Source organism: Ptychodera flava (genome assembly GCF_041260155.1).
Source record: "Ptychodera flava strain L36383 chromosome 23 unlocalized genomic scaffold, AS_Pfla_20210202 Scaffold_24__1_contigs__length_23054250_pilon, whole genome shotgun sequence".
In the NCBI taxonomy this organism is placed as follows: domain Eukaryota; kingdom Metazoa; phylum Hemichordata; class Enteropneusta; family Ptychoderidae; genus Ptychodera; species Ptychodera flava.
In genome coordinates this window covers 5,328,798-5,356,209 of record NW_027248278.1, presented here as the reverse complement: position 1 = coordinate 5,356,209, position 27,412 = coordinate 5,328,798, and the positions used below count along the sequence as shown (strand labels likewise).

Genomic DNA, 27,412 nt, shown 5'->3' with positions numbered 1-27,412 from the left:
TTTCATGAAAATGGAAATCTTATTTTCGCCGTAGAGTTAATACAAGTTCTAGGTAAACATAAGTGCCGGTATATGCTAGGTAATGATTTTTCTTTGGCAAAAACCTTTGCATGGTGATCCCAGATTGTTATTGTTGACTTGGTAAGAGAATGGCTGAAAGTTTCATTGAGGAAAGTTTGAGCAAAATGCAAGTCTTTCACTTTCGAGGCGCATACTACCGTAATTCAATTCAATGTAATGCATGTCTAACTTTACGTTTACATCTAATATGGAGGTAGGACACTGGTGTATGTGATACCTCCATGCGTCTAAGTAGCTTATGGATGAATTGTTACCATGGCAACACCGTTCTGCCATTAAAAATTTAATGAGTATAGTTGCGTACATCGTGATCTATAGTAATCATGTATATTTAGCAACCTACTAACAAAGAATTACAATTTACAGGCTCCAGCCACGTTCCTGTGTAACGCTATGAGATAAAGCGCCCTCACAATTGTGCAGTATTTACCATATCACATCCCAGGACACTTCTTTCTCAATATTGGCAATCGCATGCATTTCTGAACTGCCTTCATTCCGAATACTATCCAATGCAATACGCAAAACCAGCCTGAGTGAGAGATTTAAGAGAAAGACTTTTCCTTGTCCGGATAATTGTACTGACAATGAAACTGCTGACATCGGTTGATATATTCAAATCCAGTGCAGACGAAGAATTTTATTGATGACCTCTGCATTTTTGAAAGATTAACAAGTGAAATAAAAGAAAATCGTCAAATTGAGTACGATCACGCGGTGTCGCATGAGCCAAGCCGTCACTCGTTACTAAATGATGTTTTCATCGCGAAAAGGTTACAATGATTTTTCATTCAATTCAATTTTTGGATGATCGTATACTAGCTGCCTGATCACTTGCAACAATTTATATCATGATATTGTTCGTCTTACACCTTGATTACCGCGTCATTCTCTGTCCATATATGGGCGTTGCTTGGAAAGCTCTACAGGTAAACACTTGACGCTATTGTGTATATCAATCTGCGACTTGATGCGGCCTTCGCTTTCGTGGAAATTTGGCACAAATAGAGAAAACATTTTGATATCTCATGCATTTTATTGCGAAAATCTTTTGCAGAATAATATTTTAACTACTTGTCTATCATCCATATGGTAAATATTTCTCATTTAAAATGAGAAATATTTTATGGCCCTGATGAGCGTTTTGCGTACCGAGGCCGTACGGCGTGGGGGACTTCGCACGCTCGGACCCTTCCGTGGTACAACCTCGGTCCGCAAAACCCATTTCAGGACCGTAAAGATTATTATCGAGATATTTGAGAAGCATGTTGTTCGGGATATTGAAAGGCATTTCCCTGATCTCGGGGGTAGTCTGTGCGCTACCACCATGCCTTGATAGACTGTCAATGGCTGTTTGTGCAATTTTGACTTCAAATTTTTGCGGCGCAGGTGTCTTGGGAAAAGCACTTGATTCGTAGCTACGTGCCGTACTTGCTGTTAACACTGACTACGTTGCTTGAAGAGAAGAAGAGGGCGCGATACACAGGTGCCCACAGTGTTGCTGCGATAGAGGGCGCGATACACAGGTGCCCACAGTGTTGCTGCGATAGAGTGCGCGGATGGCCGAACCTCTGTAGTAGCTACAAGACAGGAAGGCATGAAATGAAAAAACGGCGGAGACTTCAAACGTTAACGAGATAACATATCCAACAACGAAACAAATTACATCAGCTAGGTGGAAAATCTTGAATGTTCAAATCTTTACTCTGGTAACCGCATTTGACTGATATATGCCAAATCTAGGCGTAAATCCACTGGCAAAGTCAGACAATGCTTGGCATTCACGTTGCCAGTCCATAATTCGGAATCGTACTTTCACGACCATAATTGCATAATATTATATAGCAAATGAGTACAGTCAAATGGGATCTTATTCCACGTTTTCGTACAACAAATAAATGTACAAAGGATCTGACGAACATGATAAATGTGCTTGTTTCAAAACCAGAAAGTATGTTGTAAAAATATGATATAGTTTGATAAATATCATGGTTTCACTGGCAGCAGGTGCTAGGTTTCATATAAAGCTTGTTGGGCAGACATACTTCCTCGTGTTTGTTATGATGAGTATGTACGACTTGAAGAGCGCTACCCCTGTTCGCTGATTCTGTATACATAGTAATGATCTGTTGGCATTGCGGGGTATAATTCTGCTGTCAGGAAATGCAATGAACAACACTTTCTCCTATATTACACAAACAACATTGGTCCGATTTTCGTTCATTTTCAGACCTCATTCGCAAGATAAGTACCACATGGCATCGACTCAGGGCTAATAATAAGTCACGGATGAAACCAATGACTTCGTTTAACATTGATATTTCGACCCTTTTTTGTTTGTTGGTAACAATTTTGTTTTTCTAGTTGATTTGACGTAAACGACGTGCAGCTGCTAGAGAAAGCACCGGCAAGATAGACAGTGAGGGCGCTGCTGCTAAAGTCTCCGACCTTATAGTGTCACCTACCGCCATTGGAACCTGCACAACTACACGACCAGTAGTTATACGTGCACTAAGAATCTGTCAAGTTCATGCATCTGCGGCTTGCATTCAATGAATTCATTTATGATAAACCTTCTGTTGTGGTATTATAAATTTGTTTCTGTACTCTGAGACACTGAAGAGATTACGTACAGACAGGGTTGTTGTGTGGAATATGACCAGGTCTGAGTAAGGGAGCGTTCAGTTTTTACGGCTGGGGGGGGGGGGGGGCGGCAAAATCTTGTCGCCGGTGTTCAAAAAAATACAGACCCCCCCTGCATTTTTCGTGAAAAAAAGATGACCCCCCCCTTTGTCAGACGAAAAAAATTGATGACCCCCCCCCCCCCCGCTTAAAATAACTAAAACCCATACGTCAAATTTACCCGCATGGTTTGGATTTGAACTCCGGTATGCCGCGCACTTTATTCGTGTAGCAGAGATGCCAGTGCACAAACTTCTCAGCCACATCCATTGAAACGTCTGTTAATTAGGACGACTGTAAGGCAATTTTTAACTTCATTTCAATAGACAACTCATGTCCATGGACATTGTATAAAGTGAACTTTATTGAGTGGTTCGCCAAAGGCAGCCCTCCGGTTAAGAGGGTCATGGGCCATTACGTAAAGTCAACTTTATTCTAGTGGGCCACCGGTACCACCGGTAAAGAGGGTCGATCATGGCTATTGCATAAAGTAGACTTTACTGGACAGGGCTGCTGAAGGCGCACGGCCATTAAGATTGCCGTGGGGTATTACATAAAGTCAATTTATTGGAGTGGGCCGCCGCAGGCGGCCCGCCGGTAAAGAGGGTCGATCATGGCCATTGCATGAAGTAAACCTAATTGGAGTGGGCCGCCAAAGGCGTCTGCCTGTTTAAGAGGGTCATGGGTAATACATAATGTATATTATTGAGTGGGCCGCCGAAGGCGGCCCGCTGGTAAAGAGGGTCGATCATGGCAATGGCATAAAGTGAACTTTATTGTTGGTATTATGTTTTTGAAAATGTGGTGACCCCCCTTTCTTACCAGTGAAAAAGCGATGACCCCCCCTTTGCGGATTCCAAAATTTTGATGACCCCCCCGGATTTTGCCGCCCCCCCCCCCCGGCCGTAAAACTGAACGGTACCTAAGCAGTCGGGAGACGAAGTCATCTAATACTATAAATGACTACTTTATTCTATACTAATATAATAGACAGTGGCTAATACAGTGAAGCATAACACTTGGGTGAGAGACCGTACATAGAGTCCAGTGACGTGAAGTGTCTCTGTTGAGGGTGGAAAAGTCTCTGATTAGGGAAGGCGAGGTTCCCGTAGATAAAGCACTTTTGGCGGGAAAAGTGTCTATGAGTCACGAGAAAGGCACATGATGAATTAGACATATTGTCTTAGCAGATGGAATCTCTGGTTGGTAAAATAAACAGCGATAGGAAGCGGTGCCTCAAAGCTTAGTCTTAGAAGGAATGTTATCAGAGTATCTATAGCGACACACTGTGCTAATAATGACGTAATACAAGAATATATTTCCTATAAACAGTTGTGGATAGACTTGGTTCAAGTCTGTGATTTGTGAACGTGTGGAGAGGGATCGCGATTGGGGTGAACGCAGGTGAGTTTCACCCGGAATCCAGCAGAAACTAACTCACTACTGCGCAGACCCAAAGGTAACGCTTTCGATCGCGGGGAAAACCTGACGTTGTCTGCCAAAGATTTGTATGAAATAGAAGAGACACACTTGAGAGAAAATGTTGTAAATGATTATATTTTTTTTATTCACTGACTTGAAAAAAGTCTAGTGTGTGGATGGTAGACTAATAGAAACGTTTATCAGTACAAATGGATGAAGAACTCACAGAAAGACAACGAGCCAGTTGAGAAAGAATCACCCTTGGGGAGCTATAAAGGTTGCCATTTCGCTATGCATGGTTGTCTATGACGCAGACTATGAACAGTTTTACCATGACAAAATTAGCTAAGTCTATTTATTTATATATGTTTAACAATTGATATGAATTTCCTGCACTAAAATATTGTGATTAGGAAGGCATTTGTGTACAGTAAATTTCATTTTTTTAAATTTCACCGAAAAGTGTTTTTTCACTATACATCTGTGTCTTTGGTGCAAACCATGAACATTTTTTCCAATACAAAATTAGCCATATCTGTGCATTTATGTACGTTTGACAGTTGATATAAATTTACTGCACTAGAATAGGGTGATTATGAGTGCATCTGTGTACAAGAAATTTGATTTTTGAATACGTTTGACAGCTGACGTATATTTAATCCGCTGAAATAAGGTAATGAGAAATGAATCGGTGCGCAACAAAAACATGAAATTTTATCAAAATATTATTATATAGGGCTCAGCCCTTGGTGTCACGCCAGGGGTTAAGATTGGCAATGTTATTTGTATTGATTCATGATAAACTGTAATTGTTACTTCATAAACGTTATATGACAAGTATGCCCAGTTCCCCTCTGATGAAAGCAGTTCACGTACGTACACGACGTCAAACCCTGCAGCAGGGCAGGTATAGATTTTCTGTAGCGTGTAACATTTTGGACAAAAATTGGCAATTTTTACAATGATAACAGCCTATTGCGTTAAATAAGGGACTATTATGCAATCATTATCATTGCAATGGTAATCGCACTGCTCACCTTCCACTTGCAAGCTGAAAACTACAGCGTCCGTCTAAAAACTGGCAATTTTGAATCTAATTATTGACACAGGGGGCGCTCTTCTATGATTCCATCCCAGCATTCTTTGCGTATGCCACCGTTCATATGCACGACAGTTTTCTCCCTTTATCTATAATATTATATAGGGCTCAGCCCGTGGTGTCGCGCCAGGGGTTAAGATTGGCAATGTTATTTGTATTGATTCATGATAAACTGTAATTGTTACTTCATAAACGTTTATATGACAACTATGCCCAGTTTCCCTCTGATGAAAGCAGTTCACGTACTTACGCGACGTCAAACCCTGCAGCAGGGCAGGTATAGATTTTCTGTAGCATGTAAAAATTTTGGACAAAAATTGGCAATTTTTACAATTATAACAGCCTATGGCGTTAAACAAGGGACGTATTATGCAATAATTATCATTGCAATGGTAACCGCACTGCCCACCTTCCACTTGCAAGCTGAAAACTATAGCGTTCCGTCTAAAAACTTGCAATTTTTGAATCTAATTATTGACACAGGGGGCGCTCTTCTATAATTCAATCCCAACATTCTTTGCGTATGCCCCCGTTCATATGCACGACAGTTTTCTCCGTTTATCTATATCAACGATACTTTGTATCAGCGACAAGGTGTATAATAACATTTACTGGCTAATAAAAGAGGTATATTTTATAAAAGGCATGTTATATCATAGTAATTTGTTTCGTATTTGTTTATTTACGAGTACTCAAAAAAAAAACATGGCGGCGCCCATCATGAGAAGAAGGGTACACTTCCGGTTACTCGCATAGTATATTATGAATAAGCGCATGCGTAGTCAGTAAGCCGCTGGCGCGACTATTAACGATATTTTGTATCAGCGACAAGGTGCATAATTAGAGGTTATAAACAGCAAGCGAGGGTATATGTTGCGGATATAAGACCTCTGGTTTGAAAATTAGCATATTTGGGGGTTTCACTCGATTTCACCAAAATATGCTAAGTTTTAACCCCAGAGGTCTTATATCTGCAACCAAATACCCTAGCACTCCGTTTATAACCTCACTATGAAATGCTAAAGTTAAAAAACAAGTGGACAATGTCGTTATTTAGGGCCGAAGTTGGAACGAGAGTTCAGGACAGCCTCATACAAACTCTAAAATAGAAACGTTTCAGAACGCGTGCGCATGCACAGTTTAATTCATAAAATACGGTTACGCAACGCATCGATATCGTGATTAGATATCGAACTTGAAGAATTTTACTTCAAAAAAAAGCTCAAAAAACTTTTAAAAATTATGTTGTTGTAACATAGCCTCCGCTGCTTCCAGAAACTTTTCATTTGTTGGTTCGTCAAGCCGCACCAGACTAAAATTTAACAATCAAATCAATCTGAAGCCATAGACTTGTTCGAAATTACGGCGCGTTGAGCTCTCAAGTTGGCGTTCGAAATTTGCGCGAGCTCAAAAATGTTACGCGGCGCGCATGTCTTCTTGTTGAGAATATAAACCCCGGCTCCAGCCAATCAGATTGCCGGATTCCAGCCAAGCATATTATAATAACATTTACTGCTAACAAGAGAGGTATATTTTATGAAAGGCATGTTATATAGTAGTAATTTGTTTCGTATTTGTTTATTTACGAGTACTAAAAAAAAAAAACATGGCGGCGCCCATGAAAGAAGGGTACACTTCCGGTTACTCGCATAGTATATTATGAATAAGCGCATGCGTAGTCAGTAAGCCGCTGGCGCGACTATTATAGGCCTAAATGCGTTATACGTATGAGCTTCCCGGGCTAACTATGAAAAACAAATTAAAACTAGCTACATCAGATAAATTGATACATTTGCCTGAATGTATTTTCCCCTGACTCATTGTTTACCTTTTATAGTAAACTCTATATGATAATCAACGTTTCTGTCATTTCTCAATCCAAAAATTTTACAGACTGTGTACAAAAGCACAAATAGTTTATGATCGTCCGTCCGTCAGTCAGTCAGTCAGTCAGTCAAACACTGCTGTTTCAGCGCATAACCTCAGAAAACTGGTCTATACGGTTTCTGCCCGTTAGGCCAAAGGGTAGTTTATCGGTATGATTTGCATTATTAAGTAAAAAGTTGGTAATCTCATCAAGCCCCCCCCCAGCTTAATCACCGATTTGTGTACCCTCCCCATTTTCTCTTCCGCCCCTGTCGCTCATTGTGCTCGTTGCACGTTAGCTGTACAAGTAAACGCTGAATGCTACCCTATGAATAGACTTGGTTCAAGTTGGTGAATTTTAAAAGCATTTATAATAGTTTCTCTTGTGTCTCTCCTATTTCGTACAAACCTATCCGGAATTTGGCAGCTCCCGCCAGGTTTTCCCAGCGATTGAATGCGTCACGTTTGAGTCTGCGCAGTAGTGAGTTAGTTTCTGCCGGATTCCGGGTGAAACTCCGCTGTATAGCGTTCACTCCACTCATCGCGTTCACCCTACTCATCGCGTCCACTCACGCGCGCGTTTCACATGAAAGCAGAATACATATCATTGCGTTCACTCAACTCAAACATTCACAAAATCACAGACTTGAACCAAGTCTACCCTATGAATACACAGTGTGCCAACATGACCCCGAAATGACCCTATCTTCACCAAAAGCCAGCCATGGTGCCGTAAAGTTGTGTACATAAAGTCATGATTTACAATGTATATATTTTTTCTTTGTAAAACAATCTCTTGCAAGCACAACAACGTTTGGAATTTGAAATTCACGTACCACGAACATCAATCGCAAGCTACTTTTTCTGTAGATTGTAAATGTGAATCAGAAAGCAATACTTTTAGTCCAAAATACACAAGGCTTTTTGCAAACGTTCACGTTCTCATCGAACCGTAAGCGCCTGCACGTACATGCAGCGCATGTCGAACATTTTCATGCAAATTTTCAGTGTGCCCGTGAGGTGTAGCACGCATGATATGATCTTTTCCGGGAAAAGAATTATCATCGACTATTTTAAACTCAAACCAGTTTCGTGACGAATGCGGTCCTGCACGGCAGTCGACAACCGTTCCCCGCCTTGAGGTATGGAGACGTCCAGACAGCGAGGTAGGCTCATTGCAGCGGAACCATACGCGGTTGAGGGCGACACCAAACGGAACCAAACGGCAGCTTGACCGGCTGTCATCGCTAGCTGGATCCTAGCCCCTGCCTAGACAGAACTCTGTGCTTAACGAGGCCACACCGCCTGGCTTGAAGTACGTGTACGTGTGTACACGCCGCCTGTCGACCGTCGGCCGCGTAGTGACGTGACGGCAGTCTCATCCAAAGGCACGGACGATCCAACGAATCATAAGATGGTTCAACCAGGTACGTGTCTAATTTGTTAGAGTCGCGGCATCCGAAAGAGCTTTCTTTGAAATACGTCAAAATGAACAGGCACATTATCAACGTCAGCTTTTGTAGCACTTCCGCATTTGTCTTTAGGTCGACAGACTGACTGACTGAGAATGCCTATAAAATAACACAATCGATCAAGTCATGTAAATTCAACTAACGCTATTTTGAAAATAGGGTTTGATTTCGTAAAACTACCGCGGGGCGTTCATTACAGCTAATTAATAGATCTCAGGGAAGGCTTTAATTTGCCGTGACCTCAGCTGCTGTCACGTACGGGGTCACGAGGGGCAGCCTATAACGAACTATAAAATAACATCACAACAGAGCAGGTTTTTGTGAGTCATACCTGTTTTTATCAGCGTACGTACGGTACACACGTACACACACCTATTTACGGTATTTACTCACTTAAGATGCAAAGGTCAATGATGCCAAGAGCGGCAAAAACCTCCGTTGATTTTCGTTTCGTTTCCAGTACAGCATATAGCATGTATATATTGCGGTAACTCGCAGTCGCTTTTGATTAGCTTATAGTCAGGGAAAACAACTTGCAGCGATACACGCGTATCATCCGGAGGAGGGGTACCACCATAGGAAGAGCATAAATGTGCGTAACGCGTCGATCTCCCCAACCCCCCACCCCCCACTACCACCACAACCAACTTTTCGAATCAGGTATAAATTTTGACCAAGGGCCTAGGGAGTGTTGATAAAATGAAGACATTGGGAATTTTTTTTTTTTTTTTGCGTCAAGCAAGGTCATCCTTTATTTGCGGAAAAAACAGAATTTTGACAGTGTTTGAGCCTTTGGTAGATTTTTGACTTACAATTTCATGGAAAATTGTAGACGTTGAGCTTGTAGTTGGCGACTGTCAAGGGTACATATGTACCCCAATAGAGAATGACCCCTCCCCCCACCCGACGTATCGTCAGACCTATTTATACTCTAGTGAAATGCGAATATTTACTCATAATTAATCGTTAATGACTTCCATAACCGCGTTCATACTTGTTATCTTTTCCCAAACAAAATCAATATTCTTTGCGCTTTTAGGGGCGATTTCTGCGGGGCCTGTACACCCAAAACGAAAACTGTATTTAGTTTCGTCTCATTCGATACGTTCTGAGCGACAGTCAACTGTCGCCTGTGCTCAAATAGCGAAATTCTTTCGTTTATTAGGACTGTGTTGACATCAGTTGAAGGGGAAGTTCACCAAGGCTGATTTTTGCATATGTGCTGACTTTGGGGTTGCTTATACCGGAAAAGCCATTTCGCCATTTATAACTTGCGCAATTTTTTTACAAAAGCGGATAAAAAAATAGTGACGGAAGTTGTAGTATAGGGCTTCATCTAGTCTGGTTCCCTGACCCATTTCCCCGGTAGAGGGCGTGGGGAAATATAGGGTCAGTACCGGCTAATGTAAACATGGACGCTATTGGGTTAAAATGAAACAAGCTGTGATTGGATGAAAGCAACACTTGTAACTTTTCTCATCTTTCTTGGGTTTCGCACTTTCAGGCTCACTTGACACCAACTTCTTGTTTGTACCACAAAGCCGTGGAGGTAGAAAGAAAGACTTTCTCCTCCATGATTTAGCCACTGTGATTAGCACACCTCTTAATACTTTTAGAACGTCGAAATGATGCCTGGCATTTTCACGAAATTCGAACATCATTCAATCCATCGAAATCAATCGTCGTTCACAGTTCCAACAAAGTTTGCTTTCAATTAGCTGTGATATCGCAGCAGTACTTGTGGCGTGTATCGAACGTGCTCGGGTCATTGGGGTCACGCCACAGTCGGCGATGACCTCAATGACCCTAGCGCGTTCGATTCACGCAACAAGTACTGCTGCGATATCACAGCCAGCCTTCAATCACCTCTATTTCCCCATACTTCTGGATTAATCCTTTCAGTTTATGTTTCCCGTCTTGTGTGCCAATGTTTTTGGTTCGGATACCAGTGTTCGAACATAATTCTGATCCAGTCGAATTTGACCGGCGTTTTCATGGTAGCAGCCTATTTGTTGTAGCATGTTCTGTCAGGTGACTAACCTCCGCCATCTTGAACAAAATTCTGTTCAAGATGGCTACCCGTACCTGACCCCATATTTCCCCACGCCCTCTACCGGGGAAATGGGTCAGGGACCAGAATAGGGCTTCATCAAGTCAAGGTATTTTGAATCATGGGAAAAAAGCACCAAGCTTGGCGATTTCATCACGTGATATGGCAGGTACCATCTTCCGATGGGTATGGCATTGTCACGTTCATACAATGCTGAGGTATTTGCATAACTATCGTTTATGTTATGCAAATCCGCACAGCCTTGCGTGAACGTGAGTGAGTGGACAATGATATACCCATCAGAAGATGGTGCCTGCCATATCACTTGATGAAAACGCCAAACTTGGCGCTTTATCCCATAGTTCAAAATATATTAACTTGATGAAGCAATTATTTTAGTGACCATGTTTTTCCCTTTTACAAATGTACATAAAACAGAATCGCTTGTACAAACGTCGATTTTACATACACACTGTTTTCCGATCGCTTGATGTTTTATGCACTTAGCGAGGGGACTTGATGTGTTTTGCAAGCCATATCAAATTCCCCTCCGACAGGCTTAAAAAAACATGTCATATACCGACGGGTTGGGCGGGGGAATATAGGCTACATGCAGATAATTTAGGACATAGCATTGTCAAATTCCTCCCTGCCGGCGTATCGTGGTTATCAAATTCCCCTGTCCCTAGATACGTTTTGCGATCAAATTCCCCTGTTGCCTCGCACTGTCCCCGTCCCTCGGTGAAAAAACAGCGTTACTCAACAGCTAATCCTTAATCTATGATATCATTTTTGCCTAAATTTTCCTTCACAAATTTTGATGTTCACTAACAATTTTAAATTTACGCAGCGTCTCCATATGGCTACTAATACCACACCTCGCCATTTCATCCCCCCTTGTATGTCTAAGAAGCCAGCACTGCTGACAAATATTGACAAATATACACATATGTCATTATGTCAAAGACAATAGCCCATGATTAAGAACAAATGATATTATTTAGAGAGTAAAATATCGGCTCAAAACAGCAATGTTTCGACAAACATATGCCAAATGTCGTGATCGTTTTTCTCTCATAGCTTGTCCAAACACAATGGAGCCAAAAAGGGAACTTCCACGGTAGTTAAATTTGACCTATCGTTATTCCCTCGTTGCACTTTTTGAGTTTCGTTGGGGGGGGGGGGGGGACTTTCATCTAAACTACTAAGGCATTAGCAGTAACCTAACTGAAATATCTCAACTGAAGTAAGCTCTAGGCAGATAGCCGATCACGGCATCGCTATTTTGAGTGTGAGGCTGAGGGGAAACGAAAGTGAACTCCAGGAATAGAAAGTATAGAAATCATGCCGAGAATTACCACACTGAAGAGACATTCTGATGCAAAAAGGATAGCAGATATATCAATTTCGACATGGATTTGGAGCCATCAATGCTGAATGTTTAACTGTTTTCGCCTTCTTTATGTCAGGGATACAATGAACACAGTCTCCGAAATTGACTATGCGTGTGTATCGCCTCGAGTTTCTTTCGTTACTTCCCCTTTTCCGTATCCTAAGAGTTGTCGAGTGTATATATACGTCAGTGTGATAACCGCGTCATGGGGAGATCTTTCTGAAGAAGTTTTAAAGTGTTTCTGCTGATGAGAAAACGGTCAGGCCATCAGTTCTAAAAGAGGAAAATATGCTATATTAGGACTTCTAAATTTCTATGTGACCCTCGAGTCTTATTGAGAGCGGCGTTGCATCATTGTTGGCCGTTTGTCATCAATATTGAAAACCGGATGTTGCCAAGCGGGATATATTTTGCATAAAAGAAAATCTAAAAATTGCCAAAATTGCACGACGACTGCGATAGATATGTTTGTGTCGTGTTGAGTAGTGTGACTTTACATTAGATAAATTCCCATTTGAACTTGTCTTCATGTTCAAATGGAAGAAAATGTCCGTGATGTGGTCATCTTTGTTGTCAATGGTGACTCCGCGAAAAAAATACCTGGATATGTCGACACATCACTACGTACAGCTTGAAAGATTGCATTGTTATGCTAGGTCACGAACTCACGGTATATAGGTCAACCGATAAGGCTAATGATTAAAAAGTACATAACATCGGATCATATTTGGTAAACGACTATTTATGTCTTGCTGGGAAAATGATGTTGAATATGAATTGTTAAAATGGAAAATGGCCCCGAAGCAAATTATTTGCTTATTGACCGTTTTACTTCAGCTAGATAGATGAATTTTATTGCTAAGCAATTTAACGCCTTTCAGTTATTTTTTTCCAAAGGTCAGAAAACTTTGATTGAATTGTGTGCTGAAGTGGTCGCTTTAAACTATAACAGTAAACAACTAACTCAGGGACCGATTGCGTTGAATGATCATCTATTGAAAAAGGTAAGGGATAGCCATAACAAATATAATGTCCAAACGACATGTTGAAGTATTGATATTTTCTATCTGTAAATTTTATGAATAGTAGCGTTAGTATCGATTTTAACGCATTTTTTTAGTTTGAACCCAACGATGTTTATCTGCTTCAGAAAATGTTTTCCTGATAACTGAATAACGGAAAGAAATGTACAAGTAAGGCAATTGGAAACAAGTAGAAAGAATTTTGGCTGATAGCATTTTTTAAAATTCACTGCCGACCGGATGTTCTGGCGTGAAACCCTGTACTTGCCATTGAAAACTTTATGGTTTTATCTTTTGATAATTTAACACACATATTCCCTTTAATTTTACATTAGCAAAAACCATGTGGAATTCATGAAAAATGACTATATTTGGTATTAAATATACGACCTTTATTCATCAGTACGAAGGAAGTTTCTTCTAATTAGCGTAAATAAACATTATACAACTTTTTAGAGCCTTTCAAATCTGATATAGAAGCATTCTTTTCTCTCGAAAGATTTCATACCATGCATTTCCGAAGACAGAGGACTCTGCACGCCTGTTTGCCTCAGTGACCCACTTCGCGGACAATGTCGATGAGTGGAGTAAAGGTGAAGAGATCCTCAAAGCAGGAAGTATCGAGGACCCCGTACAGTCAGGTCAGGTTTCTTTACAGACTTTAACTGTCCCTAAAATAAACACAGAACTGTCGACCCTGTAAAGATTCATTGTACAAAAATGTCCGAAAGATTTTTATTTCACCTTGTAACCCATTTTGAATAATTGCACAGGAAGGACACAAGGACTATTGTTTGCTATAATTCAATACAGGTTTGTGTATTGTCAATGAGTCACATATGTATTTAACGTAGAATATTTTTAATATTAATCTTAAATAAAAGTCGATATACAGATACATTTCGGACGTAAATGGACTTTGTCCATCTAACTTTTATTTTGATCTCACAGTACTTATATGTCATTTTTTACAATGTTATTGTCGATTAACAATTAATATCAATTTTGTCAATTTCATTGCCCTACCACAGGTTTCGTAGTAAGTTGTACTGTTTACGAAGTTGTCTCAGACCCAATAAGCAATGATAAAGAAGTAGCATGGGACCAGCCATTTTATGTATCTGCAAGTTTTGAGTGTCAGCGACTCGTCGAAACCAGGTGCTCGTCTTGTAAACTATGTTACTGCTGCCATGCAGTGGCCGCCATATTGTATAGGATAAGACAACCTGACAAGGTAAAAGCATGTATATTCTCTTCGACATCTTACTAAATATGGCAAATACCTTCACGTGACAAATTTTTACCAGATATATATTTTTTCAAAACGAGGCTGAACAGTGCTGTCTAACTTGGTGCAGATTTAGTGACTAGCTACGTTAACAAATAGATAGATTTGTATAAGACACCCACGTATGTAAATTTCAGGGCACCGGTAAGCCGAACTCTAGGTATAAAGGAAAGACTAAATTGATTTGTGACAGGAATCAACAGGAAATTAGATAAGTGTGGGCGGCTATGTCACTGTGGCAGCCTTATTAGCTAGTGATTGTAGCTTAGTAACAACTCGGTGGATGTCGTTTGGTCAGAGCCTCATTTTGATGAAAAGTTAATATAAAGAGTAAAAATCCTTATTTACTTTATTTAGTTGTGAGAATTGCATTTTCATATTGTTTTGAAAGTAACTATTTATTATGAAAGTTTTAAAACGCATTTATAGGTTGATTTGTTGGGTATTTCATCACTCGGTACTCTCAACCAAGCAGCGCGAGGTACGGAAACAGGATATGTATCAGCAATATATGTAACAGCACAACTTGAACAACATGTAAAACTGCCTAGGTGTTAGAAAATCAATAAACTAAATATGACATAACTCAAAAATTTAATGTACTTCTAAATCCCTCAAAAAGGAACATTTAGCCCAACCCAATATGCACAGTCTGTGTAACAAATATGAGATAGCAGGCCTTAAGCTCAGCATTGGATGAGCTTTTCATCTTCGTTCGATTGTAGTGAGGCTGATGTTTCATATTGGGTAATTTGTGTCACATGTAAGTTCGTACCTGACTGAAAGATTGAAATGCGTGAGGGCGCAAATAGGTTTATAGGCTTTGGCACATTGCCTTTCATAGCGTGAGGTTATATATATATATATATATATATATATATATATATATATATATATATATATATATATATATATATATATATATATATATATATATATATATATATTCCTCTTGCCTATATATACAGAGAGAGAATATGAGGTGATTATAGAGAAATTTTCATTGGCATTGGTGTTAATCTGAATCGATGAGTTTCATTAGTATGGGGGCGCTCATGTAGTTAGGTCGCAGCATCGGAGCGCCCTCACACATTTGAATGTTTCGGTTATTTATGAACCGCATAAAACGGTGATCTTCTGCGTTTTCTATTTTCAGGTGCCTGTTAGAAGCCCGGTGTCGACAGAGTTGTCGAGTTTGAGCAGAAACCAACTACAGACACTGCTTCAGTTTGTGTTGAGCAGTGAACCGTCTAAACTTTTGAAGAAGTCTTTTACCCGTGCAGGTAATGGCCGATGTTTGGTTGTTTTGTTAGTCACACCATGCAGAAATATTGTACATTGAGTGAAAAATGCTTACATCCTTTGAAGAATTAAATACCTTAGGCCTACATTGATTGTTTATAAATAATCCCACTCTGTGCACATTCCAAATATTGTGCCATGACAAATGTAATTAAATACAACTCATAGCTAATGTTTTTCAATTATCGTATCCTTTTGATAGGCTTTCTGACTGAACATGTATTGTACGCCAATTGATTAATTGTCCCATGTGTACACTGTTTGAGTCTAAAATATAACAGTATTTGAGTTTACCCTACGTTCTCTATATCAAGAAACACTTCGGTTATCGAAGAAGCCAATTACATCCTCGGAAGATTGTGTTTCTGACCCAACGATCGCGCTCACAAGTAACCCCACCGTTCATTCCATGGAGACGGCATCTATGTTCGGTGAGAAACTACATCTGTACTTGGAACAATCACTTGATTGCGGCAACCCATGCACACACAGGTAAGATGTTCGAAGTCCACGGTGACATATGCACCGATGTACGTATGCCATCATCACACCTGTAAACAAAACAGCATTAATATTACACATATACTAGTTAATATATTTGTCTGAGATTTAACCCCCAAATGTACAAATAGGTATATGAATCTCGCCGTGCCTGTTATTGCTGCTATTGTTGTTAATGGTTCCCTACAGAAATAGCACTCTTTGAGATGGTACAGATATTTGGTCGTAAATTTGCGGATTAGGTAGTTTGCGCCTCGACATTGAAAGACCTGAACTCTTGCTGAAACTTTCCTCAGTGAAACTTTAAACCATTCTCTCACCAAATAAAGAGTATAAATCAGTGGTCACTAGATACAAAGTTTAGAAAAACAAATTAGCTAACATTCACCGATATTTAAATTTCAAATGGCCGCAATTACTGTGTTAACTCTATAGGGAAAATAAAATTTACCGGGAAATTTTCGATTTTTGAAACGTTTAGAAAGTAATATTTTCATAAGTTAAGAGCTTTAAATGAGCCACCACAAGTCGCAGATCAGAAAAGCATTGTTAGCATTTTAGTTTGAGCAAAAGTGTAAGTCTTTCACTTTTTCGAGGCGCATACTACCTTAGGAACTCAGGATTATATTCATGAATTGGAGAATTTCTGAACCTGTTGCACATTTTCTGGATGTGAAATCAACACGTGTCAATTTTTCCTAGCTTGATACCTCAATCATAGAAATCTATAGGCAAATTATAATTAATACTCTCCGAAGGGAAAGAGTATGAAAGGTTTCAACAACTGAGATATCTGTGATTTTATGAAAATGGAACACGGTTAGAAATTATTTTCAAAAATGCAATCTAAACAAAAAAGTCGTTGTTGTAGAAACACAATGGTTTAGTAAAATCAACGCTTAGAAATAAGCTCACATGTTTATTCCCTCCTTACTTTGCAAATGTTCTGTATAATCACATTTCTCGTTCTCTTACCACTTCCCACCAATACTTTGGGTAAAAAGAGATACTCGAAATGAATTAAAATACTGACCAGTTCAATAAAATTCCTTATTCTCCAGTTTCTGTTACCATGGGCACGACAGTCCTTCAACGCAGACATCTTGTGAAAAAAGTTGCATCACAAAGTACATGAATCAAATCTTTGCAGCTTTAAAGAGCCGAGATAGCCTCCTTGAGGATTTGCTTCTGAAGACGTGTGGTGCCATTTATCAAGGTAGGGACATCTAAGTCATAGTGAGGTTCTTTGCTGGCACTCTTGCTCTTACTGTTTGTTCCTTTTCTACACTGGCACATCCAATAGTTCTATTTCAGATGAATTCATGAAGGATACCCCTATCAAGTTCTGCACGACTTGTGAATCACTGTGTCTGTCTTTAAATCAATATTTTTCATCTCATTTTAGAGTCATTTTAGTCGTTGTTAACGCAATGTTCATTAGAATCTAGAAAGAGAGAATGATAATGCGATAGCATAATTTTCCGTCTACATCATAAAGCTTTCTAGAAAAAGAGATTTGCAAATTCATCGGAAGATGCGATGACGTGTTGTAAGCTTATAGTAAATATTTCTTTGAAATCACAAGTGGAAAGACACAAACATACACGCACAAATACATACACATGTATGCATGCATCTATCCATTCATAAATGTGTTCATACATACATATGGTCAAACATTCTTGCACTGAAATACTTGGAAATGTATGCACCGCTATTCCCCCGTATATTATTTGAGTGCGACACTTAGCGTGCATACTTTAAATCATGTTTTCGTTGCCTGTGTAATAGGACTATGTTTTGATTGCAGTTCTCGATGGAAACACTGAAGGTGGCCGAATCGTCGACAGCAAAACGATTTGCTTGTTCTACCAGGATGTCCAGGATATATTGCAAGCGTTAGTGTTTAGATGTTACCAGCAGAATCGATTGAAACATCTCCGGCATCACTTGATCAAATATCAACTGTAAGTACAATGTCCCTTAAGGTAGTATGTGCCTCGAAAGTGAAAGACTTAAACTTTTGCTCAAACTTTCCTAAATGAAACTTTTAACCATTGTCTTACCAAATAAAGAATAAAAATCGGGGATCACCATTCAAATTTTAGTACAAGAGAAACAAATTACCTGAAATTTATCGATATTTGAAATTCAAATTGGCCGCCATGGGGAAAATGAAATTTTTGACTTTAAAATGAACCCCCACCGTACAGGCGGTAGACCAGACCAGAACTCAAACAAACTGAGAGTCTGAATATTCAAGTAAAGGGACAATGCTTGTGCCTTTGTGCCTTTGGATACTTTTATTATAAATTTTGCACCCGAAAAATGATACAATTTCTTCTTAAGCGGTTAAATCACGTGATAATATGTAGATGACCTTTGTCATGTTTGGCAGTGTTTTCAAATATAAGTTGAGATCTTTTTCGTATCCTTGCACATCAATTAGTTGTCCTCTTCATTACGGAAAGTTTGAGCAAAAGTTTAAGTCTCTCACTTTCGAGGGGCATACAACCTTAAGAAGCAAAGGTATCATTTTTGTAGCTCAAAAGTAATGAAAAAGTGTCCCTTCTATTTAACAGAAGCAAACGACAAGTGAACAAACTACAACGCACGGAGTACATGGATCGACTGCCAAGTCTCTCACAATTATTCATGGGAAAGAAAACATCACTGATGCAATACGTCGATGAAAGCACGAAAGACGAGTCTGGCGACCAGAGTTTCTTATTTCGTGACACACTTCATCTTGTCGATTTTCTGCTCAAAGACGGCGAACCCAATAATTTGTAAGTAAGCTTTCCAGTAACATAATCCTCTTAAACATCAGGATGTCGCTGCCGGGTCTAAATATTCATGGTCATACAATACAGTTGGACAAATATTAAGGATTATGTGTTTTGTTAATATTCACGGAGATGTGCTTATCTTTTGCGAAAAATTTAAAAATGACCACCCATTACACCCTTTTAACAAAGATATACAGTTAATTCATGGTGACTAGTTTGTTCGGTTCTGCTGTCACAAATGTCAGTCATACACTGAAAATTGGGAAAGAGCATGAGCACAAAGTCTTATCCCCATTGGTTCAATTACACTTTCAGTCCAATTAAGACATGTTCCCTTTATTGTCTCTAGAAAGGGTTATTACTGTTTATCACCCACTAATGACAGTGGGCACTTTAACATATTTAAACTGTATCAATGTAGAATCCTGCAATCTACTGTTCTTTGAACTTCTATCAGACACATCTGATTCTTCAAGACGCCGTTCTTTAAATGCCAAGGAGGTACCACGCTAAAGCAGTCAACACCAACTAATGCGAGAATAAAGGCATTGGCGTCAGCGATTTTAATTGCCATCACCAGGGGATTTTTCACTGTTGCAATACCGCCATTGATCATTGCTTAAAATAAACTTTTGCCTTTTTTCTCCACATTGACAGGAAACTTAAGGAACTAATGGAACAAGACATCACCCTATTCGCTGCGTTCCTTAGAAGTATTCTTCTTTATGGTCTTGACGAAAAGTTCATCAAATTGACCACACGATTCTTGCCAATTTTGATTGCCCATGCACAACAGGTAACATGAAGATTTTAGCATTCTTTCACGTTGCCAAACACAATTTTGATGTCTTTCAAATCATGGAAAACCTTACACTTATGTATATTCAGGTAAACGGAAACACACATAAACACTTTTGCCATGCCCAGTATGATCCTTCGTTATCTTAATTGCTTACATTTTTCAGTTCACAACACTGTCGTCCATATATATATGCAATTCGAAGATTCAACAAGCCAAACGTAAGTACATGCTTATGTCGGATGTAATGCTCGATTACCTATATAAATGAATCATATAAGCATGTAAAACACGTCGATAGGCAATAATCGAATATGCAAATCAACCGATAATCAGTCATGAAGCGCAAGTACTCATGTGTCTAGAATCCCGCATCACTTAATAATAAGGGGTCTTACAACTTTCAGCCCAATAAAAGTGTACGTTCATATAATTATGGCAGGCTCGCATCATTTTCTCTGCGGTCCTTGGTACTGTAGGAATTGGTAAATAATAAATTCTTTTTGTGGCGACATTTTGAGCCCAATTAAAACCTTTATGCTTAAGCGCATGGATTTATCGACAATGATTACATGCAATGTTTTGATGATCAATGATTGCGTATCGTGTTTATGTTTGAGTAACCTTTGCCATGGATATACTCGACGTAATATTTACACATGTTATGTTACAGAAATGTTGCGTTAGACAAGTTATTTTTTATCGTTCCCAATGAGATCGAAATGAGATCGATGTAACCCCTCATCATATTGATTCCTGGCTAGACGTTAGCCTTGTAACTGACCCCGTTGTAATTTTTTGTACGACGTCACTGGACAACTGCTCCAAAAGATTTATCAAAGATTACTTGAAGTCCGAAGAAAAATACCAAGCATTTGATGATGTATGATGGTAGCTGTTTTTAAAGGCAACGAACGACTTTTAACACAAGCAAGATATTGCAAGATATACAGTCTTTACTAAGAAGAAAAAAAACTAAAAATGATGAATACTGATAATCGTCTGTGTTTAAACGGTCTTAGTTTATCACATAATATAGCCATCCATGATACTTGCCCATCTTCTAAACTACCCTGAACTATAGATAAATTGTACAACCGCTGTATGAGGCAGTAAATAAAATAAGACATCAATTCTATAAGGCAGCCTTAACATAGTTGTGCCAGTTTCTGTTTGACTATTGCAAGGTGTAGAAAACTTAAGGTACAAATTATATTTTGGTCTTAAACTAATTTCTTTCGTAACAATCAGCTTTTTCATAGAGCACTTTTACTTCCAGCAAAGACATCTGTATCCTTTGCGCTCTCTCTCTCTCTCTCTCTCTCTCTCTCTCTCTCTCTCTCTCGTTAGCTGTACAATAATGTTGTACAGTATGTTGTACATACTTCATTGATAAATGAAGTATATATTATGCAAATTCTATCTACCTATCTATCTATCAATATATGTGATTATGTGTGCAAATATAGATGATCATATATTATATATATATATATATATATATATATATATATATATATATATATATATATATATATATATATATGCGACAATACAGAACACAAATTTCCGTATATTTCTTTTTAGACGATGTTTAGATCATTACCGTATCTTTGTATGGTAATATTTGATTTCATGTCTAAACAAATGTTTGTATTCACCTATTTGTTCATAACTCTCCGGTGATCTGTCTATCTAAACGTCTGACTATCTGTCTATTGTGCTTACTTTTGCAGTACTCTCAGTAGGTCAATCATCACCAGAGGATTGTTACACTGTGGTCAAACGGGACCAGCAATCTGAATACTATAAAGAGTCATACCTTCAACTCTCGTACCTACTGCTTTACTTCACAAATACAATGCTGGTCGAGACTAAACAAGTCAACTTCGACTGTCCTTGCCCGGAGACGATGAACCTGGCTGTCATCTGTGCTCTTGAAATGGCCAACGCACGTCTCATCTTCTTCTCGTCGATGAAATGGTCAGCTGTTGATGCGTTTCGCAAACTGGAACGCAGCATTTGTGAGAATATGAATGGTAGGTTTCTGATCATTTAAGGTTGACTCTTTTCAACATTTATATGATTTTAATGTCACAGATAAACAAACGCTTCAGGTCATGAAGGATAGTGTACATCACTTCTGCGGGGACATAATGCATGATGTAATCAAATTTTTGCTAAATTTTGAAAAGCAACATGTTATCTGATAGGATTCCGTTGATAAATAGTAAATTGCATTAAAAGTCTGTGGTAAGCCACTTTACAATAATTACCCTCGAACAAAAAGCCTTCGTCGAAAAACTGAATTATCTATACTTGCCATGATCATACCGAATATTATGGAAACAGCTGACGGTCAAGAATTTTCACCAAAGTTTAGGAAGATGTACGATACTGGTTGTACAATTCAGTCTTAAGCCAAGGTACCGAATTGGATAAGAAGGAAGTCGACATCGAAGCACACTCGGCTACATTCCCTCAATGGAGCTAAACTGCTCTGTATTGTGGAGCTCGGTTGCTACAATTTTGGGTCCGGCCCCAAAACGAGCACGAGTTATATACATATACACATATAAATGTGTACGTATCTACCTACCTACCTACCTACCTACCTCCCACCCTCCCTCCCTCCCTCCCTACCTACCTACTTACCTACACAACCACACACCTACACACCTACCTACCTACACACTTACTACACACATACATGTACACAGAAATTAGCCTTAACACTTGCTGAACCTGATGTGAAATCATTGTTTTATATACTGTTTTAGACTCTTCCCGTCAAAATGTAGCTGAGGAGCTTGTGCAGCAATGCATGGTGGAATTGACACACACGTACAAGGGAGTACTCTGCCGCACACCACCACTCGTGCTAGTTGAGTTTCTGTCAAAATATGGCACTGACACGTTCATGTTAGAGAAACTCTTCGAAATGTGCGCCACATTGCTGACTTACTCGGACGAACCTTTCAAGGCGGACGTGGCTTGTTTGTCTTGGTATGACAGCAAATTCGAAGGTGCCAAGTTATTCACTTCCATTGTAAAGAGTCTAATCAAGGTCACAAAGAAACTCGGAATCAACTCGCCTGTGAAACAGTGTTCCAATCTCACAATCAGTGAGGTAGGTACGATAGGAGCTTTTATTGAACATTGACAATTATTAGACATTATTCAAAGTTAACCGTGCTCGTAGACATACTTGAGTAAGTAGTATCGGTATCGATAAAAGAACGGATGGATATTTTGAGGAAGGATGCCTTTCGAAATTGATATTGCCAAAGTTTCATAACCTTTAGAAAACACTAAGAGTACCATAAAAATCCTGGAGTCAGAAAAATAATTCCTTAAATTTACTGACATTCGACTTTACAATGGACGCTATCCAAATATTAACTATATTTAATAATAAATTTTGATTCTTAAAGAAATACAATAGTGACATTACATTGCTCTGCAAGCTTCACAAGGTCAGCTGATCAGCAAAGTATTGTAAAATGAGACATATGGTGACCTTGGTGTGGAATGTTCCTCATGGACAGATTTTCGGTCGCTGAAACTTTATCAGTACATTTTAGTCTACCATTTGCGAGGGATTATTTTTAAACTCAAGGAGTGAATGAATTTTTCTCCTTTAATTTTAATATTTCGCCTTTGAGTTTACACAAGGATGGCGGCCATTTTGAATTAAGAGCCAGTATATATTGAGTGCTATATTTCTATCTTTCCGTTGTACTAAATTTTACACGGTGACCCTTATTTTTACTTTTGATTCCCAAGCGAAATGAGAAAGTTTGAGCAAAAGTTTAAGACTTTTAAAGTGGAAGAGCATACTACCTTACCTTTGTAGTACAGTAACAATCATATGAAGCTTTTACTAACACTGTGAACATTTGCCATCAGGTGTTTACGAAGTTGGAGGAGCTAAAATCCAACAAATTAAAGGAAGAAATCTTCAAATGCTTACTAGCGGAACCCGTCGGTGACTTACACCCTTACGATAAAATGGCGATTGCTCGATTCTGCTTGAAGTTTGCCTTTGACTCCAGTGCCTATACACAAGCCTACCAAAAGAGGAAGGTTCTGGAAATGACAGCGGCCATGGATTACGGTAACCATCGCTTGATAGATTCTGTCAAGGAGATATTGACGGGGAAGGAGATTATTGAGTATCTCAAGTACTACAAAAAGATATTCAATGAAGAAACATGGAGTGTCCAATGCCAGGTGTTGTCAGTTGAAAGTCTTCTGTACGAGGCTGTCAGCAAACAAGATAGACATGACGCAAGCTTTCTTGAAACTCTGATAGACGATCTGGAAATCAGGCCTAATGAGCTTGTCGCACCAGAACTTCCACAGAAAATCCTATCAAACGAGGAAAACTATGATACTTCGGCCTTGTTATGGATGTGTAAGTATTTCTATGAGAATGACGAGTGGAGCAATGGTGTACAGTTCGCAATTGCGGCGTTCGAGCGGGTTCTGAAAGACGGATATCTTAACCAGCAGGAGGACATCCTTTCTCATATGGAATGGGTATTGTTGAACCTTACTGACGAACACTTGCGGGTGGTTCTGAGCAGCGTCACCGAAGTGCAACGACTGCTGACAAAGGTTGTGACGGCCCACGCAAACTACAGTCACTACAACTACCGGTACGTCTACAGGTACACATGTGACAGCGAGCTTGAAGAGGTTCACAATTTCCTTAGTAAGTTGTACAATCGCCTCCCCGTGTTGCAAGAACTTCTGCAGATCGACAGCCTGGTCATGGGGTGTTTTTCAGAGTCTCTCTGCAGGATGGTCAAGTACTGTCAGCCAAAAAGGAACGTGTACAGGAGCGTGGTTCGAGCCATGCGGTCTGCCATCTTGTTGTGCCAAGAGCGAGGTATCGCAAATTCCAAGATTGATGAATTCGTGGGCACGCCTGTGTCATGCGCGGTACCTTCAAGTCGACGATCTCTGCAGAACTTAGTCGACGAAGCGGTAGATGCCCTACAATCGTGACAGTGGACTTGTTATACACATTAACGACGTCTGCAAATGTCTCCCTCACTTGTTCGGTATTTCATGACAAATACTACAGGACGATTAAGGATCGTATGATTGTTGTCATTACCTAACAAGCTTCGTCATACGTTAACCTAGATGCGTTTAGTGTGAAAACTGTAAATGTCGCGTTGACATTCTTCGAAGGTCAAATAACACGCCTCGAAAAATAGATATTTAGCATGTAACAACCCTCATCTGCCGTTAATGATCTTAACATGTCTGAGTGACGCATATAGCATATTCAGAAAGCAGTGCCTAATACTCAACCATATTTAGAAATAACCCTGTCTTCACACATTTTAAGCATGAATTTTTTTCATGATTTAAGCCACGAAATACCCGATTTTTTTCTAGTCCCACAATTTAAACTTTTACATTGAAATATGTGTTTGGCAAGAACATTAAATGGACGCCTTTGTGATTTTTCAGGATAGCATTAAAGGTGGAATACGCCTCGACGACAGATATTCTTATTCCGAAATTTTACAATACTCATTTGGCTTACCACTTACAGGAAGCTCATTTTGAAGGTGATGGTGTAAATACAGTTTATAACGGATTATTTTTGCGAAAAATTTTGACTTATATTTTCCATAGAGATAACATTGGAATGGCAGCCATTTTGAACTTCAAATCAGTAAAAATCGGGTGATTTGTTTATAGTACCAAAATTTCTATGATTACTCCTGATTTTATTGTTGATTTTGAAAGAAAATGGTTGAAATTTTGTTTGGAGAAAGTTTGAACAAATATTGAAGTTTTTCATTTTAAAGGCTCGAACTATCTTTACCGTTTCGGCTGACATAATTTGGCAGCATCCTGAAGGCTTGATAATTTCCAAATATCCTTGGTCTGCATACTGCTTCACTGAGTTTACTTTTTGCTTCAAAATATTTTGTTTATCTTCTGACTGTGTTCACTTACAAAATATGCATCATTGTTATTTTACACATTTACAAGTCTATTAGCTATGAAACTGGTGAACTGCTTTTTATTAACTTTGTTTTATATTTACACGTCGTGCTCAACCTATAAACACAACCTTTATGCGTATATTGCCCTATAGTTATGTTGAAAAATATATTCTGGTCCGAGTAGCATTTATCTGCCGATAATAACAGCGTTTATTGCATGCCTCCTATAGCGAACGTCGCGCGCTCAAAATGATTCAATGGTAACTTGTTGATGACGTCATGGGCCGCGCGGTCATTTGAATGAAAGTGAACTATTTTCAACTTGAAAATTTGGGGATTTGAAATAATGAAATTACATGTATTAAATAGGAAATATTGTTTTTATAAACTATGCATAAAAATTCAACGAACCGCACAACAGTGATTATATATATTAATGGGCCGTTCGGTGATGAAAATTGTTTTATTTTTCGACGGATTGTTGTCCAACATGGAAATAGAGCATATGATTGTCATTTGCAAGTAGACCAAAAAGGGAGTGAAAATTACACAAGAAAAGAATGTAATAAAAACATTATGGCCCAAATAAGGGACTACATGTGCCCTCGAGGCAAGAGATCATTCGCCATCCTAACATCGGGCAAATAATCAGCTACCCTCGCCCACATAGTCCTTTGTTTTAGCTATAATATATCGTATCATACACAATGCATTTTTACAGAACATTGATAATAAAAATATTTTAAAAATGTAACAGTTATTGTCTGTTTAAATGTAAGTCCGAAAGAAACTTCATTTGCCCGTTGTAGTTTCTATAATGACGAAACCATAAAGTGTAGGCTTATAAAATCGCCTTCATAAGAATTTTCAACAACGCAATGAACCACGGATACAATTTACTCCACAGCTTTAAGTACCAAACATTTCTACCAGGGTTATCTCTTTACGATTATAAGAAACGTTTTTATTGTATCATCAGTTTACATGGTAACTTTTTTTTAATATCAGCGAAATTGTTTAGGGGTTTCGTAGACGTATCATTCATTTCCATTCCTAAATCACAATGTCGTCAACATTTAGATAGTATATGTATGTTACATGAAAATACACGTGCAAGCGTGACTGCGCGTAGTTATATACTGAAACAACTTGTTACATATGCACAGAAAAACCGAATGACAGAACAGGAGCAAAATTTACCCCTTTGGTAGGTTGAAAGACAAAGGCATTCCAATAGCCAATAGTCCAAACAGATCTGAATCTAATGTTCACGATATAACTGTATAACCCCCTTTTCTATGAGCTAGATGCCATAAATACAAGAAACCATTATGTGCACGCCTTGTGATGTCATCATGAATCAAAGAAAATATGGAATTTCACTTCACGGTAGAGTAAACTAAATATTTTATCAACATTGCAATTGTCTCTATTGGAGAGCCACACGAGGTCTTCGTACAATGTAGATCGCTTCGACTGTCTCAGTACGACATGATTGGAACAATTTTTGAACACTTTCATTATAGCCAAGTTTGCTACGTTAGTTAGGTTAGAATAATTGTGACAAATGAAGACGAAAATACTTTTATACTGACGAAGTTTTATTACTTAGGTTGGTCGCCAATTAAAACAACTGAATTTTTTCGATTAGTATGATAAATTAGATTAAGTCTT

General features: G+C 38.9%; 1 protein-coding gene across 1 annotated transcript; it reads left to right on the top strand.

The window, feature by feature from the left end:
• The first annotated feature begins 7,640 nt into the window (after positions 1–7,640).
• Positions 7,641–26,490, top strand: LOC139124536 (uncharacterized). The gene is made up of 14 exons (XM_070690677.1): positions 7,641–8,577; positions 12,963–13,069; positions 13,587–13,728; positions 14,119–14,321; positions 15,532–15,658; positions 15,992–16,169; positions 17,240–17,394; positions 17,989–18,145; positions 18,761–18,967; positions 19,625–19,763; positions 19,933–19,987; positions 21,503–21,805; positions 22,547–22,896; positions 23,676–26,490. Exons 1-14 carry the CDS (start codon positions 8,565–8,567, stop codon positions 24,777–24,779), a joined length of 3,240 nt encoding a protein of 1,079 aa, XP_070546778.1. The 5' UTR covers positions 7,641–8,564; the 3' UTR covers positions 24,780–26,490.
• The last annotated feature ends 922 nt before the right edge of the window (positions 26,491–27,412 follow it).

Excerpts from the sequence above, each read along its gene's own strand:
- LOC139124536 (XM_070690677.1), top strand. Across the intron at positions 19,764-19,932 it reads TGATTGCCCATGCACAACAG|TTCACAACACTGTCGTCCAT; the intron begins GTAACATGAAGA and ends TACATTTTTCAG. Across the intron at positions 22,897-23,675 it reads CCAATCTCACAATCAGTGAG|GTGTTTACGAAGTTGGAGGA; the intron begins GTAGGTACGATA and ends ATTTGCCATCAG.